This window comes from Equus asinus, chromosome 25 (assembly GCF_041296235.1).
Source record: "Equus asinus isolate D_3611 breed Donkey chromosome 25, EquAss-T2T_v2, whole genome shotgun sequence".
In the NCBI taxonomy this organism is placed as follows: domain Eukaryota; kingdom Metazoa; phylum Chordata; class Mammalia; order Perissodactyla; family Equidae; genus Equus; species Equus asinus.
The window spans coordinates 20496596-20514819 of NC_091814.1; the positions used below are offsets into that span (position 1 = coordinate 20496596).

Sequence of the window (18224 nt, forward strand, 5' to 3'; positions counted from 1 at the left end):
TAAACCAAAGATGTCTGTGCTCACCATTTATATTCTGCATTGTACTGGCGGTTCCTAACTTATTAATTAAGAATTTATAAGACAAAAGAAAGAAATTAGAGCCATAAAGATTACAAAACAAGAAGCCTAACTATCTTCACTTATAGGCGACGTGATAGTCTCCCTAACATAGAACATTTGCTCCTGTTCTAGCCTTTTTTCTCCGTTCATAGTCTGCTGGGTTAGTACACAGTTTGCAAAGTTTGTGGAGAAGCCAAACCAGCAATATAATAAACTAATACAGGAAAAAAGGAAAATCATAGGACATCTCATTAAAATTGGATCAATGAGCTAAGCTATTTTTGTTTTATCTAAATTTTTAAATAAATATGATTAGCAAAACCAACATGAAATAAAATTTATAGTGGTTAAAACTGCATATATTAACATTTAAATCTGTACATTTCAATCTGGGAAAATTGCATTTTGGCAGAAATAATGACTACAAAGGAAAACACAAAAGGAAAACCTCTACAGGTAAAATTCAACATTTGATTTGCCAATTAGTTTTTACATGCATAATTTTTTCACATAAAAAATTGATGCCAATGAATATACTTTTAATAAAATATAAGTAGAATTGGGAAAAATAGAAATTAATTATTTGTGTGTTTAGAATAATAGAATTAAATTGGCTTAATGGAATTTACTTGATATATTTTCTCATAGATACTTTCATTTGGAGATTTAAACAGAGTTGTCACCTGACTAGTTACCCCGAGGAACTCAAGGGTGGGTTTGGACATTTTATTTCCTTTTTTTTTTTTTGAGGAAGATTAGCCCTGAGCTAACTACTGCCAATCCTCCTGTTTTTCCTGAGGAAGACTGGCCCTGAGCTAACATCCGTGACCATCTTCCTCTACTTTATATGTGGGACACCTACCACAGCATGGCTTTTTGCCAAGGGGTGCCATGTCCGTACCAGGATGCGAACCAGCAAACACCGGGCCGCCAAGAAGCAGAACGTGTGAACTGAACCTCTGTGCCACCGGGCTGGCCCAGGTTTGGATATTTTAAATTTTACCAAATGGTTCTTTTCCTTTTATGTTAAAGTGATGCAATCACTAACCACCCTGAACCAGATCAAGCCTCACCATGATAGCTAGGCCTATGATCTTTGCCTTATTTTTAATGCTGAGATCTTTCCAGGAGGAGCTTAGGCCTTGTTACCATAAGCTGCAGTGTATGTGGAAGCATGTTTTCCAACTGAGCCTGCACAAGAGAACCCCCACCCCCTTGAATATTCATTCCTCATCCAAAATAAATGTCCCTGCCTTCCTTTGTTTGGGGATGCCATGACTCTGGAAATAATTCCTCATGGTCTCCTATTTGCTCCAAACTGGCAAAACCCTGGGCCTCCAAAGTAGGGCCTGTGAACTTAACCACTCAGCCATGGGTCTGGCCCCAAGACAACTACTTCTGGTGTAGAGTCTGATTTAACTACAAGGAGGGAACCCACTTCAATTTTGATGAAAGGGTCACTCCCAACAGCTGGAAAAATTAGGATTTTTAGATGACAAATACAATATAGAGATCTCATTTAAGGCTGGCTGTAAGTATGAGAAAAAATATGGGAAACGTAGCCCAGAATCAGATAAAATCCTCCACTTACAGCTGTGTCTTCCTACAAAGCTCCCCACATCAATAGTTTACTTACAAGGTACCAAGTGGAGCTTGCCTGCTCTTCTTAAAGTGGTGGGTTAAGATAAGGGTCCTAAGAGATGAACAGCTGTTACTGCAGGTGACCGTCAGCATCAGGTGTTGCGTTTTCAATTCAGAATGGAGTGAAACTGAGCAACAGAATTTTCAGAGGAAGAGCTGTAACTTGATGCTTGCAAATGTCTGTATTTCACCCATAGGTGTCACTGGGAGTTAAACGGTTACTGAACAATTGTGGCATATTGAAGTTTTCCTATGAAAAAATAATTGATTTTGTGTGTATATTATATTTTTTTGGTCACTTGTTCATAAAAACCTATTGGTATAGACATCTCTTGTGTCCTGCCTCACATCTTCTCAGCTCACTTTTCCCCCCAGCCATTGCTAAGGCAACTGGTAACAGAACCTGACTTCTGCTGCACTGCTTATCTTTTGCATTTTTACATGACGGCTTTTCTCAGGATGTGGTTGGGACACCTGTGAGAAGCTGCTTATCACTGTGGGTGCTCAAAACTGCAAGGGTGGAGCATTTAACACTCGTGCAACAATCCTTGACTGTGAGGGGTGGGGGATCATGGACATGTGATCCCTCAGTGGACAACGCTGAAGCACAACCTGCACGGTTCATCAGAGGGTTCCAATGGGGTCAGATCCTGGTTTTCCATAGTGCTGACCACTCTGATAACAGACCTTTGTACTGGCTTTCTCTACTTTCCTGTTTTGCTCTACCCAGAGTCTCACTCCTAATACCTGGTGTCATGTCCCCACAATGAAGTCTTACCTATAAAGCTCCCCAAGTCAATATAGTTTACTTTGACTTTCTCTCCTTTCCTGTTTTAGAGTCTGCTTTCTGGAAGGAACCTAAGCATAACTCACTACCCTGAGAAAGAAGGTTTTCAGCACCCAGAAGTCTCCCTCTTGGCTCCACTTCCCAGTTAACGTTCTTTTAAAGGTAACATTTTCTTTTTTTTTCTTTTCTTTTTGCTGATAAAGACTCTCCCTGAGCTAACATCTGTTGTAAATCTTCCTCTTTTTTTGTTTTTTTTGGGGAAGATTGGCCCTGAGCTAACATCTGTGCCAATCTTCCTCTAGTCCGTATGTGGGTTGCTGCCAGAGCGTGGCTGACAAGTGAGTCTGTGCCTGGGATCCAAACCTGCCCAACTTAACCACAACACCACAGGGCCGCCCCATAAAGACAACATTCTTATCTCTAACACCATAGATTAGTTTTGATTCTGTTTTTCATATGACTAGAATCATACACAAAGTCCTATTTTGAATCTCCTTTCTTTCATTCAACATTTTTTCAGCAAGATTTATCTGTGTCGTTGCATGTAGCAGCAGGTCATTGTTTTTCATTGCTGTGTAATATTCCATCGTGTGAATAAAGCACAGTTTATCCATTCTACTATGGATGCACATTTGAATTGTTCCAAGACTTTAGCTATTTTGAATAATGCTGCTTTGAGCCTTTTTTTTTTCATGTCTTTTTGTGAATAGAAACACTCATTTCTCTTGGGAATATACATAGAAATGGAAATGCAGGGTCATTATTATACATGTTTTTTCACATTTAATACATACTGACAAACTTGCTTTCCTAGTAATTATACCAATCTACCTTCTGTGTTCTCCACATCTGCACCCATATTTCATATTATTAGCCCTTTAACTTTTAGCCATTCTGGTGGGGGTTTAGTGTATCCAATTGTTGTTTTAGTTCGTTCAACTCTGTTTACTAGTGGCACTTAACATATTTTCATATGGTTATTAGCCATTTATATACACTCTTTGTGAAGTAATAGTTTAAGTTTTATCTATTTGTGTGTGGGTGGCTTGGGAGGGGGGTCAGTGTTTTTCTTATTGATTTGTAGTCCTTTATAATTTTGAGATACTAGTCCTGTGTTGGGTATGTGTATTGTGAATATTTTCTACCAGTATTTGGTTTACTTTTCACTCTCTTAGAGTTGTATTTTGATGAGAAGTTTTTCTTTTTAATAGGATACAGTTTGTCAATGTCTTTCTTTATAACTATTGTTATCTACTCCTGTAAACTTTTTACTCCTACTCTAAAGTTGTGAGATATTCTCTTTAATCTGTGTTTCTCAAACTTGAGTGGGCATCAGAATCATCTAGAAGGCTTTTAAAGCACAGATTGTTGGGGAGTACCTCTAGAGTGTCTAATTCTGTAGGTAAGGGAAGTGGTCCAACAATTTGCATTTCTTACAACTTCCAGACGACGCTGAGTCTGCTGGTCTGGGGATCACGTTTTGAAAACCACTGTACTGTTTTAACTTTGAGAAGCTTAACTATTTTATTTTTTAGTTTTAGATCTACAATATCTGGACTTTATTTTGTGATGGGAAGGAATAGGGATAAATTTTGCTTGTTTTTTTTTGCTGAGGAAGATTCACCTTGAGATAACATCTGTTGCCAATCTCCCTCTTTTTGCTTGAGGAAGATTTGCCCTGAGCTAACAGAAAATGCCAGTTTTTGTAGGCGGGTTACCACTGCAGCATGGCCACTGACAAATCGTGTAGGTCAGTGCCAGGGAACCAAAGCCAGGCACTGAAGCGGAGCGCACCAAACTTAACCAAGAGGCCACAGGGCCAGCCCAAATTTTATTTTTTTCAATATTTGTCAATTAACTAATAAGAGTGAAGAAATTCTTTAAGTGCAGCTTGTGAAAGAAGAGGAAAAATAGGGGCCAGCCTGGTTGCATAATGGTTAATTTCTCACACTCTGCCTCAGTGGCCCAGGGTTCGTGTGTTCAGATCCTGGGCATGGACCGGCACACCACTCATCAAACCGTGCTGTGGCTGTGTCCTACATACAAAATAGCGGAATACTGGAACAGATGTTGGTTCAATGACAATCTTCCTCAAACAAAAGAGGAAGATTGGCAACAGATGTTAGCTCAGTGTTACTCTTCCTCAACAACAACAACAAAAAAAAATGAGGAAAAAGAAAATGTTTCTTTTTGGCTTAATAAAGAAAAATCTGAATTATTTATACATTTTAGAAAACAGTCATGTCAACTTAAATATAAATACTGGAGTAACAATTATTCATAAGAAAACAATACAGACTTACAAACTTTTTGGAAGTTAAGGTTACTTTCATAAGCCATAGGAAAAGTCTCTGAATCTAGATGTCTATGAGACACTTCTTTAAAAAAAAAAATCTTTGAAAGTCAAGAAGGTTTTGAAAAGTGAAAGAAGTGAAATGATGATTTTGAAAAGTGCAAATATCCAGTGTTATGGGATAAATAATGTCTTCTTAAAATACATATGTTGTAGCCTTAACTCCCAATATCTCAGAATGTGACTGACTTTGGAGATTGGGTCTTTACTGTGGCACTTAAATTAAAATGAGCCTGTTAGGGTGGGCCTTCATCCAATTGGAATGGTATTATTATAAGAAGAGGAAATTGGGACACACAAAGAGACACCAGGGGTGCATGTGCACAGAAGAAAGATGATGTGAGGATACAGCAAGATGATGGGCATCTACAAGCCAAAGAGAGAGGCCTCAGGAGAAACGAAACCTACTGACAGCTTGATCTTGGACTTCTGGCCTCTAGAACTGTGAGAAATAAATTTTTGTCATTTGAGGCACCCAGTCTGTGGTACTTGTTATGGCAACCCTAGCAAACCAATGCTTCCCATGTTGGCAACGTTTTCTTCTGGATGATTAGTCATTAAGCAAGGTAGCAAAGTAAACAAGCATATAACAGGCGTTGCAGGATAATAATTAAACATTTTGGCAGCATTTTCAGAACATATTAGGGAAAATCAAAGTATTCTTAAATTAATTTTTGTAGAGGATGCTTTTAAGGAGAACTTTGAGTAAATGTGTAGCAGAGTTTCTTCGCCTACTTCTTATCTGATAAAAAGGGCCCTGACAAAATAAACCAGAAAAAATATCAATATTGAATGTAAATGGTCCACAAAGAGCTACCTACTAGGTGTGTTAATTATTCTCCTTATTATCTAATGATTGCTAGAACAGGTGAGAACTATTACGCAGTATAACCAAGAGAATGTTCTCTGACTGTCTGAGAATTCCCATCAGCTTCTTATTGAGGAGTTAGGAGAAATCGATCTAACACACAAGTTCAGTTTCAATCTTTTTTGATATCTTCATAAATTTCTGAATTAAAAACAACTTGAAATATTCTCATGGGTATATAGTCTCACTTCCTCCGTCCTATCTGATAATTGCAGCCAATATTCTGGTGCTCAGAGTGACCATGGCCATGTAAGCAGCACAAATATAGATACAAAGGATTTAATGAGGCTCATTTGATCCCTGTGCTTTTTCTTGCAAGATATTTATCCCACTCGACATTTATAGTTCGTTATATGTTTCATTCTCCAGAGTTTGAGCTTCTATCTTTCTCCTCTTTGTAATCTTAGGGTTTAGCACAGCCCTTGGTTTATAGTATTGTAGGCTAGAAAGAAATTTTCTTCTACCCTTCTAGGTTCTCCTTTCTGGTTTAAGAATTAAATTGATATGTGACAATTTAACAGGAGAAAATCAAACAAAGTTTAATAGCATGTATACATGAAAGGAACTCAGGAAAACTGAGTAACTCACTGAAATAGCCAAAGCCACCACCTTAAATACCATCTTCAGCTAAAGACAGAAGAGGATGTTAGGGTACTGGTTTGGGACTTCAGAGGGGAGGAAGGCAATTCACATGGAGATAGAAAGGCAAATGTTTGGCAAACCAATGTTTGCAATGCCATGCAGAGACAATGGGACATGGAGATGTCTCTGATGTCCCTGCTATCTTCCCCCCAACTCTTTACCCATATTCTTTGTGGATGTCCCTGGCATAATCTCTGTTCCTATTATAGGCCATTTATCTAAATTGTTTTAGGCAAGTGAAGGGGGAGGTAACAGGAAAAATTTTCTGAGTCTTTTGTTTCTTAAAAATAATACTTATTTAATTAATTAATTTATTTGTTTATTTATTTATTTAGTTTATGAGGAAGATTAGCCCTGAGCTAACATCTGTGCCCATCTTCCTCTACTTTATATGTGGGATACCTACCACAGCATGGTTACCAAGCGGTGCCATGTCCGTAACTGGGATCCGAATGGGCAAACCCTGTGCTGCCAAAGTGGAGTGTGTGCACTTAACCACTGAGCCACCAGGCCGGCCCCCAAAATAATGCTTATTTTAAAGAGACACATTATGGGGCGGAAATTTTGTTCCCCTTCAGTAGACATTGATGGAATTATTACTTATGAAATCATTGAAATCTAAGAAAAAGGAACTTTGCTTAAAACTGATGTATATTCTAATTTACTTAAATATTTGAGTTACTTTCTTCTCTATGAAAAATGAAGGTTATTTTCCATAAAGATTAATTTGCTTTGGAGCATTTGTCTTTCCTGAATCTAAAGATTTGTAGTTTTCTTATTTTTGGAAAATTCTCAGCCATTATTTCTCCAAATATTTCCTCTTCTCCTTATGTGTTTTATCTCCTAATGAAATTCCTATTGGGCTTATATCACATTTCCTTTTAGTCATCATATCTCTTAGCTTCTTTTTTCATAACAACAGCCCTTTAGCTCTGTATTGCCTTATAAGAAATTCTTCAGATCTTCCAACTTAGAAATACTTTTAAATTGCTTCCTCTATTTGTTGCTTAATCCACTCATTGAGTTTTTAATTACAATGATTAGAGTCTTTATAACCAAAGGGTTAAGTTGCTATTAAAAAATATGCCCAGTATTTTTTGATCATGTTTCTTTCTTTTCTGGTATTATTGCTTCTTATGTCTTTAAGCTTTTAAAATATAATTTTCTCTAAGTGTAATTTCTTGAGAGTTTAACTTATTGGTTGTTTTTCTGCCAACTGTCCTTCATGATGAATTATTTCTCTCTGTGTTCTCTAATTTTGGATTGTGACTTCATATTAGGAAAGGCTTTATGGGTGGGAATCCTTAGCAGCTTGTGTTGAGGGTGCTTCTCTTCAGATTAACTTGCTTTAAATTTCACTAGGTGTTTCAGAGGTATTATAAAGTTGGAATCACATTGTATTTTAATCTATTGGATTATGTGTTCCAGGATCACACAAGTAGAATATTTTCAACTTCAGTTTCAGACTTGTGATTAGTAATTCTCAGAAGGAGAAACAAACAAAAACCAAACCAACATTCAGTGAATACACAGATAGACAAGCTTCCTCCCATGTACCGTCAGGTGGATATTTTCTTGGATTAGATGAGAGTGTAGAAGAACCCTCATCTTTCTCCTTGTTTGGCTGAACTAAGGCCTTATCTCCTGATCCAAACCACTACAATAGCCAAACCTACAGGGAACCCACATAACACCACTTATGCCCAAGTGTCATTTCATGCTTGCTTCTCTGGGTTTCCATTTATTTTTTTTGATCCCTAGAGTTTCCCTTATTTTGTTGTGAATGCAGCTCTGCATTTAAAAAGTTAAAAGACACTTTTTTATGTTGCATTCCTGTGTGTTTGTATTATCTGTCTTTTCAGGTTATGTAGTGTGCCATCTTGCCAGAAATAGAATCCATAACTATGTTTTAGGTATTTACATACAGGAACCCAAGGGTCATATGAGAAAATGAAGCTTTAGTGCTGAACGTCGTCTTCAGCTGAGATGAAGCCCTAGTGGAGAATAACTGTGAAGACATGGAAGAGTAAGGAGTAAAGAGGGGGAAGCATAGAGGGGAAATAGAGGAACACATGGGTGGGAGGGAATGGGAGCCCATAGAAGTAATACACACAGAATGTCAGAACCAACAGTGATAGTAGAAAATCAGTTCTTTCAACTCAGTTCTTTTACAGATAAGGAAACTGAGGCCAGAATGCTGATATGATTTCTCCAATTCACTGCATCCAGGAGTGTGCCATCCAGGAATTCATCTTGACCCTCAGACCAAAGCTCATTTTACTGCAGGAGATTTGCTGTGAGTAGCAGGAGGCAGACAGACCAGATGCAGGAAGAGCTTCTGGAAGCCAGAAAGGTGAGAGAAAGACATGAAGCAGAGTATGAGGGAAAATGAGAAGCTTAGTCAAAGGCACATGGTTACAAAAGCAGAGGATTTCTTTAGCTGGGAAGTTGAGGTTTCTGTTGATGGTGAGGGGGCTGTCAAATGAGTGTGTGGGACTGTGTGAGGGGAGTTCACATCCGGTTTCTGAGGAGAGCTTTACTGAAGAGGGAGGGATTCAATAGCTGTGATGGTGTTTGGGGAAGGAATAAATAAGAGCTGTTAGAAAGAATATAAGAAAGCTTGTGGCCTGAGCACCAACGAATGAAGAGGGACCCAGGGAGTTCTGCTGACACAAGGAAGAATGCTGGACTCCCCTAGGAAGGCTGGGATACTCTGCCTGATTGAGTTCTAATCAAGGTATGTCTCACTCATACCAGTTTTCTCTTCTGGGGTTTCTTATGTCTGAGAAAACATGATTGTCAGTGACCTGTATAGCCATCTCCTTCTCTCCCAGGTCTTTGTTTTTCTGAATCCTTGTTTCTGGTCACCTCCTCTTGTCCCCATTTAATCTCTTGATTTTTGCCTTCAGTTTTGCTTTTTCTCAACTCTCCCAGTTCTTAGTATCCCTGAGCTCCCAAAAACCTATTTCCTTTCTTCTTTATTTTGTCCTTCGTCCACTATAGCCTAGTGTGTGCTCAGGATTGGGGCTGGCTGGGAAAGCTTTAGATCCACAGTGGGATAATTACTCAAGTACCAGCTGCTTCCTGCATCCCTGGTCAGGATTAACTGCCCACAGAGCTGAGCTAAAGAAACTTGCGGCTCTTTCCATTTCTCTGTCCAACCTTCTTTCTCCTCCCTCTATCCTCCTCTTCTTCCTCCTCCTTTTCCTTCTACTTCTCTCCCACTCCTCCTTATGCTTGCCTACTTCTTCTTCTGCCTCCCTCCTCTTCCTCTTGTCCCCTTCTTTCTTTTCCTTTTCTCCTATTCTTTGATTCCTCCTTTTCCCCCTGCGTGTTTTATGCCTCTTGATGTCTGACGATCTCCCAACCCTTCGGTCATAAAACTCCGTTGTTCATTTACTTAACCGTTCTTTCTTCTTCCTGCTCAAACCCAAACTTCCTCCTCCTCACTTTTGCCACTCCACACTCAAGGGTAAAAGCACTGTCAGCTACACAATTTTTGGGTTCCAGTGCAAACTGGAAATATGGGCCACATACTTAAAAAGCAGAAAAAAAGCTTTTACAGGTAGTCAAATATAAAAATTTCCTGCTCTTTTGATGTCTTTCTCTTTCAATGTGTCACAGTGATGTTGTTTTATTGTTGTTCTTTCTTTGTTTTAATTTGATAATGTCACTCTCCCTTGGGCACAGTGACTTATTAGGCAGACGGAGATCCTCTTAGGTGACTGTGGGCTTCAGTTCCCTTAGTTTTCATGTATGCTTAATATTTTTGGTCCTAATTCAGACATCTTGTGTAGAATAATAGACATTGAGGTAAACAGTATTTCTGCGGGGGGTTCTGGAAGTGGGTGTGCCTTTTCTTTTGCTAGGCGTTGAGCGTGGGGTTTGAATCAATCTTGTCAGGCGTTAACTGGGTTTGTGTTTTATTGCTGTTTCAACGGTCTTCAAATTCCTCCAGCATTACTTTGTTTTCAGGGAGGGGCTGTTTGCCAGAGGGGTTTTCTTTTTTAAAGATTGGCACCTGAGCTAACATCTGTTGCCAATTGTTTTTTTTTTCCTTCTTATTCTCCCCAAAGCCCCCCAGTACATAGTTGTATATTCTAGTTGTAGGTCCCTGCAGTTAGGCCAGAGGATTTTTCTTAATGTCTGTTTCACTCTCAGGTTTTGGTGTGTCCTTTGTGCTGTTCCTCAAGAGGAATTATCTCCATACTCTTGCTCCTCTTCCAGCAGTGATGGCTCCTGTGACTTGATACTTGCTAACCTGCTTAGGAGAGTGAGTAAGGGCATTATCTCTACTCTGGTTCAGTCTCATTCTCAGGCAGGTGCTTTGTTTTTTAGGATTTGTGATGGAGCCTTTAAGAGTTCCTCCCTTTCTCTCAGCAGTAAGGAACCTCTAACAGTCTAGGACAGGACATTTTACTGTCCCTTCCCCATATTTCCCCTTCTCCCAGATGCAGTGCGTCTTCACCTGTGCCCTGAAGGCAAGAGGATTTCTGTGCTTCCCCTCCAGATTAAGGGTTCTTTTCTGTGGGGCAGAGAGGGGAGGATCTGGTTGGGACTTCTTGCCTTTCTCATGAAGTAGCTGGTCTCATACCTCAGGCTTTTGAAGCTGAGTACCTGAGGGTTACTGAACATATTCAATAAGAAGATGATTGCCTTTCATTCTGGTTCCCAGAAGAAATATAGATGAATCTTGTCGACTTTCTGTTTCCTTGTTTGTTGACCAATACCAATGCTCTGAGAGATGACTCAGGGGTCAAGAGGAACCGTGAAGTTGTTTTACAAAAGAAAGAGTATGTCTTCAGAGAAGTTGCGGTGACTGGATTACCAGCCCCCAGATACCAATGATGTCCAGAAGTCAGATTGCCTAAAGCCTTTTCTGGAGCGAAAGAAAGTTGATGCCTTTTGTTTCTCCAAAACTACTCCTGACAAGCCCCTTAACTCTATCATACCTCTCTACGTTCTTCTCTTGATAAGGCCTATTTGAGAGAATTCATCCTCCCACTTTCTCATTTTGGCAAATTCAAGTAAAACCTTTCTCCATCTCCAAGCACCAATGGCTCAGTGATTGGTTTACTGCACATTGGGCACACAAACTTGAGATTAAAAAGTTTGGTATCACTTGCACCAAAAGAAAAGATTTCTCTGGTCTACGTGCTTGACTCCAATGTTTCAGGAGCCCCTGGTGAGGTCTATGGAAAAAAGCCTGGAGATATAAGTAAATTTCCTGTCTCTGAGACTCTCAGGGGTACTATAACTCATGTTAGCCTTTAGTAATTTGTTAATAATTTTAGCTGAATTATTCTTACTGGCTTGTATAGCATCTGGCATCTGTCCCAAGTCAGCAAGGATTTGCATCCCAAATTTTCTTGAAGGAGTCTGTTTTTCCTTAGATTCTGGGTTGTTTCCCTTAATAGTTCAGCTCTTTGATGGATTCAAGAAAGGTTGTGATTTTGATTATCCAGCTTTTTAAGATTGTAAGTATGGAAGTGAAGTTCTTTCTATGTTCTAACCTTAACTTTCCAAAAAATTATCATCTTCCTGAAATTAGGCTGAGATAATTTCCGTTTACTTGTAAACCAAGAAATAACAAAATAAACAGCCCAAATACATTTATCCAGATGATACAAAGTGCAAATAAATATTTAAGAGCCTTTAAACAGTTATAAACTTCATGAAAGAGGAAGGTTGGCGTGTACACAGAGACCAGATCATGATAAGATAAGCACAAAACATTCAAGCAGAACCAATGAGAAAGGAATCTTGGATAAATAATTCCCGAATACTCTACTAACTTTGCTTCCAACAAGTTTTCACTGCTCCCTTACTATAAGTAATAAGAGATTCAGAGCAGCACCTTCTGTGTAAACGCCATGTTTTTTAGCATGTACTTCCATCCTAAATAAAACTGTATAAGATTTTCATTTCAACAAGTAGGAATACAAGTAACGCTTTCTAATATCTTAAAATTTTTTTTGTTGAAGATCTCCATAATTTAAAAAAATAATTGGATGTCTGAACTGAATTCATCCAATCATTCAAAAATACTCATTTGAGTACCTACCACTTGCCAGACACTCAGTTAGATGTTGGGGATCCAGCACAATAGAAGTATTGATATAACACCCAAGCCAACCACTGAAGTGAAGATTCTGAGGGTTGCCAATTTAGAAAATACTGTTTCAAGCTCGGTTGCTTTTGTCTAGTCTATACATTACAGGAAAATGCAACACACCAAGATTTATCGTTCTTCATTTAACTGTTTTTCTTCCCAAGTAGAAAAAAAGCTCCTTGAGTAAAGTGATCGCATTGTCAACCATTGTATAGTCACGACTGTAGCAAGATGCTTAGATCCAGCAGGTGCTGAGTGACAATTTGGTGAGCAAACATATATCAGTGCAAGTTAAAGTGAGGGGCTTTTTCTTTCTGTGTTTCAATGTTCCTGTTGTCTCTGTGATGGCTACTGGTTTTTCCCTATGAATAATGGAGAATTGGTGATAATTTATTCTGTTACACAGGGCAATCATAGGGATTCTGATAAAGTGAATAAGGCAACCAATGAGAAGTCAGAGATGTGAATGAAGTGGGGTCGGGGTGAGAGAGGGGAAGAAAATATTTGGGGAATATTCAAAAGAGCAAGAGAGGGGGACCAGCTCAGTGGCACAATAGTTAAGTTCACATGTTCTGCTTTGACAGCCCAGGGTTCACTGGTTTGGATCCCGGGTGTGGACCTATGCACTGCTTGTCAAGCCATGCTGTGGCAGGCATCCCACATAAAATAGAGGAAGATGGGAACAGATATTAGCTCAGGGCCAGTCTTCCTCAGAAAAAAGGGGAGGATTGATGGTAGATGTTAGCTCAGGGCTAATCTTCCTCAAAAAAAAAAAAAAAAGAAAGAAAGAAAAGGGCAGGAGAAGGACAGAGTGACAGAAAATAGCAGGGGCACAAGAAGATTAGGTAGGGTGCTGGGAAGCCACTTAGTTTTATGCTTTTATTGTATGAGTGAGATCAAAAGGCCCTAGAGGTAAAGTGACTTTTCAATGCCATAAAAGATTGTTTCACAGCAACTGAATTAGGGAGAGGTAAACAGGAGAGAAGCCGGAAACCAGAGAGGAGAGTCAGAACTGGAGGGGCCATGAGTCTGAGTAGGCGGTCCACAGAACTGAAGGGGAAATGAGGTTCTGAGTAGGCGGTCCACAGAACTGGAGGGGAAATGAGAGTCCAAATAGGTGGCCCAGGGTTTAGGGAAGGGGCAGATTTCTTTGTTGTAGGCGGTGATGAAAGGAAAGCTTTTTCTGTTGGAAGAAGAAGGAAGTGAGAATATAGGCATTGTGGGGTAGGTTTGTTTAGAACAGAAATCAAAGATCAACTTTTCTGAAAGAAAGAAAGAACATCTGCAAATGAAATGCTGTTCCTGCAGTTTCTATTGCTGGCAGTTCTCCTCCCAGGTGGTGACAATAAAGATGGTAAGAACTCTGGCAAATGCCCATTGGGTGCTAGAGGGTTTCTGTGTGTGAGTGTATGTTTGTTTGTGTGTGTGTGTGGTGGGTTTTCCCAAGAATATACCTGCAGAAGGAGAGTGTCAGCCTTGTTCCATTCTGAGTGTCCCTGACCAGGTCCCTGTGCTCTTCTGAAGTTTGAATATAAAGCGTGGGGCCCTGGAGCAGGCAAATGTCTCCTGAGATAATTATGGTTTCCCTTTCCTTCAGATTCTGAGTTTCTCTCTCTGGCATCTTTCTTTCTCTATTCTCTCTCCTTTCCAATTCCTGATTTAGTCCTCATTTTATCTGTTCTTTTGCCACAGATTTCCAGGAGCCCATCTCCTTCCAAATCATCCAGATCTCATCCTTTTACAGCCGTTCCTGGGTACAAACTCTGCTTTCAGGTTGGTTGGGTGAGTTGCAGGTTCAGGGGTGGAACACCAACCCTGGCAGTATCATTTTCCTGTGGCCCTGGTCCAAGGGCAATTTCAGCAATGAAGAAATGATGGAATTGGAAAATTTTTTTCGTGGCGTCGTCATTGGAATTCATTGGGCATTTTACAACCTTGCTAGTGAATGGCGGCTTTCATGTGAGTTCAGTTCCCTTCATGGGGTGTGGGGATATTGGCGGGAGGTGTGTTTGTGTTTCAATGAGTTTCTTATTCCTCTAGGAAACTGCCTGCATTTATCTCTGAACCTTATCTCCCCTCATCATAAAATTGCAATTATACACTTTGGGCCGGGACTATTGAGATCTTGATTCTTCAAAAGCTTCAATTCTTTTGTTACTTGCAAACACCTCTCTCATTGACTGCAGGCTTTTCCCGTTACTTTCCGTTAGTGGTCTCCTGTCACCACCCCTTTCCCTCGCCTGCAACCAGGTACTTGGAGCTTCCTCACTCTTTGATTGACTCCTTAAAGGATGATTTTCTCCCCTATTCCATCTCTTCAGGAATCTCTGTTGATATATTCATTGTAACCGGTTGGATTCCATTCACCCTAAATTATTATAATGCTAACTCTCTCACACCGAGTCCTACCTTATTCTCTGCCCAGGCCATTCATGTTGCCTTCTTTGAACAATTTGTCCCTTCCTCATGTCATTCATCTCTTCCTTCATATCCAACTACCAACAATTCCTGTTTTACTTAACTTCTGATCAAACCTAACTTTGCTCCATAACCTCAAATCTCCTAAACTTCTCCCTTCTGTTTCTACTATCTTTTGCTTCCACTCTTTTCATTATTCTGTCTTCCCTCTAATTCACAACCCCTTTTCTCCAGATCCCTTTGAGGTACAGATGGTAGGAGGCTGTGAGATGCACTTTGGGAGAGGCTCAGTAGGCTTCCTACGGATTGCTTATCAAGGATCAGATTTCCTCATCTTCCAGAACAATTCATGGTGGCCATCTCCAAGTGGTGGAAGCAGGGCTCAGCATGCCTCCACACTATTCAACGGGAATATAGTCATCCTGGAATCAATAGACAGGCTCCTCAGTGACACCTGCCCACGTTTCCTGTTGGGTCTTCTTGAGGCAGGGAAGGCATATCTCAGGCGACAAGGTCAGTCATGCACCCTTCCTCCAAGAATTCTGTATTGTAAGATCACACTTTCCTATCATCCCCTTCCCACCTTCCTAAGAAGGAGTCAAGAGGGGAGGGAATAATGAGTGACAAGTTCCTAGAGATGGGAAAGATGTGTCTGTCTAAACTGATGTGAAGATTTGAACCTCTAAGTCTGTCTTAGTGTTCATGTGAATATCTTTCCTGTCCTCTGCAGTAAAACCAAAGGCCTGGCTGTCCTCTGGTCCCAGCCCTCATCCTGGCCATCTGGTGCTGGTTTGTCATGTCTCTGGCTTCTACCCAAAGCCTATTTGGGTGATGTGGATGCTGGATGACCAGGAGCATCCAGGCACTCAGCAACGTGACATCTTGCCCAATGCTGATGGGACATGGTATCTTCGGAAGTCTTTGGATGTGAAAGCCATTGAGGCAGCTGGCCTGTCTTGCCGGGTGAGACACAGCAGTCTAGGAGGCCAGGACATCATTCTCTACTGGGGTAAGAAAGAACTTGGGCCCAAGCCAGGAATGAGAATAGGTGGTCCACAAGCAGAGCAGAACATCCAGAAGAAAATTTTGGGATTCCAGGGTCTTCAGACCCAAAAGAAATAAAAGTTATCCAAGAAATATACAAAAGGAAAATGAGGGATGTGCAGATGTAGGAGGATGTGGAGGGTTAGATGAAGCTTTCCTCTCTGAAAAGAATGAGAGAGGAAATAAGAAAAGGAGATTGGTAAGACAGACACTCAAATGAACAAAGGAAGGCCATGGAAATGCAGTAAAAGGGAGGGTAGATTTGAAATGACGTTCTTGTGTGCACCCAAATCCACAGAGCATCACATCTCCACGGGCTTAATCGTCTTGGCAGTAATAGTGGCCCTGGTGCTTCTGACAGGTCTTGCATTTTGGCTTTGGAAGTGCTGGTGAGTTCTTTGTATCCATCCTTCCTGCTCTTTTCCCCACTCCCCACTTGTCTTCCCATCTTTTTTGTGCTCTCTCTCTTCAGTTTTCCTCCTCTCAGTCCCTTCCCTTCTTACTCCTTACTTCTCACCTCCAGCTCACACAGAGTGACTTCCGTCTCTGTTCTTATTAGGATACGCCATCAACTTCAAAGAACTCTTCTCCCTTTGGACTGAGATCCCTGCAGCCCAGGACATATCTAAACCCAACATGGTGATGAAGTCCTTTCAACTCTTCTTGTACAACATTCTTTGTTGTTGTTTATTTTGCTTAATGATCCATTGTGAATGCAAGCTAAATTTAATTTTACAGGATTTGTTGTTCTGATTTGGATTCTAGGAATTTAAAACTCAAATTATAACTCTGAATGGATAAGGTCTTAGCAAACTCCACATATTCAAATATTAATGAGTCATCAAGTCTATTTCAGATGTCACTTCCTCCAGAGGGTCTTCTCTGACTTATGAGTGGAAGCTGTCTCCACTTTGTCTGAACTCCCAGCAAAGTTGAACTATACTTTGCCAAATTTACTCCTTACTTCCTGCCCTTTGTTGTAGCTATTTAGCAACTTTTTCCCCTTATAATTTTTACACTTTTTGAGAGCAAGTCCACGTCTTTTTAATATGTGCAATCTTGCCAAAGAATATTACCTGCATATAATATAGTCACAATAAAAAAATCTATGTTGAATTTATCCCAAATTTATGATCTTTTCTTATTCTCTTCTTTCCTGACAAGTTTGTAGTTGTTGAGACATTTGGTGCTCTTGTTAAAGTCTCCTCACTTGGCCAAAATCTTCACACTTTTCTAATTCCTTAGTGACTTCTCTGAGTCCCTGAGGAGAAATACAGTGTTGCCTCTGACCATTCTTATTATTGAACTATAGGGACATATTGGAGTGAAAATATTTCTCTAAATATTCTGAACAAAATGAGGAAGGCAGGATTTAGGCCCTTGCTATTCAGTGTGGTTCAGGGACATGTAGCAGCGTTGTCAGCTGGGAACTTTTTAGAAATATATTGTCTTGGAGCTCACCTCAGACCTACTGAATCATAATTTGCATTTATCAAAATCAGCAGGGGATTCCTAGGTTCATTAAATTTTGAGAAACACTGATATAGGTGATGCCTGAGAGGTGGTAGTGCAAGAGTGTTACTGAAGAGAAAAGAAGATGGTGAAGAAAAGAGAACAAGAGTTGATCCTCAGGATTGAAGTGAAATCAATGCAAGGAGACCACATACAGTACATTCTCATTATTCATGGCTGTTGTGTTAAAGTCACTGGGAACACAGTGTTAGTGAATATGGAGCCATCATTCCTGTGAGAAATACAGGGTTATGTTCCTGTGAGCCTCTGGTCACAACATTTGTGTCAACTGATGAATACATAGCCTTATTTTGTGTGTATTTCTGTTTAAAGACAATTTATTTAATAAATATGTATTTCCAAATAATATATTTATTATATGCATTATTCCTTTATAATAAAACACGAACCAAGAAGTGTTTATTTTCCTCATCCTGTGTAATGTGATGGTAAATTTATTTTACTTTCAGCCACATAGGTGTGCTGTCCACCATATTTTTACAAACAAACAAACATAAAATTCTCATCATCTCATGAATCCACAAATCTAGCTCCTTTCCCTTCTCTCTATAGCTTCATTATACCATTATAAATATTACTTTAACACTTTCTGGAGTAGCTCCACATACAGATCAGCGAATTTCCTCTTCCTTTTTCCGGAGTTACTGTGTTGTTGATTCATTAACACCAAATTTATGGCCCACAACACTGCAACTCATGTGAGAGCAAAATTTATCTGCACATGCATCTTCTCCATAAGGTTTATCACAGGCTTCTTGTGCTTGGG

General features: G+C 39.9%; 1 protein-coding gene across 9 annotated transcripts; it reads left to right on the top strand.

Annotated features, from left to right (window-relative positions):
* Positions 1 to 2204: 2204 nt before the first annotated feature.
* Positions 2205 to 17853, top strand: LOC106828427 (T-cell surface glycoprotein CD1a-like). Of its 9 annotated transcripts, none has more exons than XM_070497265.1 (9): positions 2205 to 2343; positions 2539 to 2650; positions 8265 to 8377; positions 8515 to 8704; positions 14156 to 14422; positions 15116 to 15394; positions 15612 to 15890; positions 16224 to 16314; positions 16485 to 17853. In XM_070497265.1, the coding sequence occupies exons 5-9, from the start codon at positions 14335 to 14337 to the stop codon at positions 16525 to 16527; spliced, it is 780 nt and encodes a 259-aa protein (XP_070353366.1). In that variant the 5' UTR covers positions 2205 to 2343; positions 2539 to 2650; positions 8265 to 8377; positions 8515 to 8704; positions 14156 to 14334; the 3' UTR covers positions 16528 to 17853. The 9 variants fall into 9 exon arrangements, with proteins under 9 accessions (XP_070353366.1, XP_070353364.1, XP_070353367.1 ...); XM_070497263.1 differs by having other exon boundaries at positions 8526 to 8704; XM_070497266.1 differs by having other exon boundaries at positions 8581 to 8704.
* Positions 17854 to 18224: the final 371 nt, after the last annotated feature.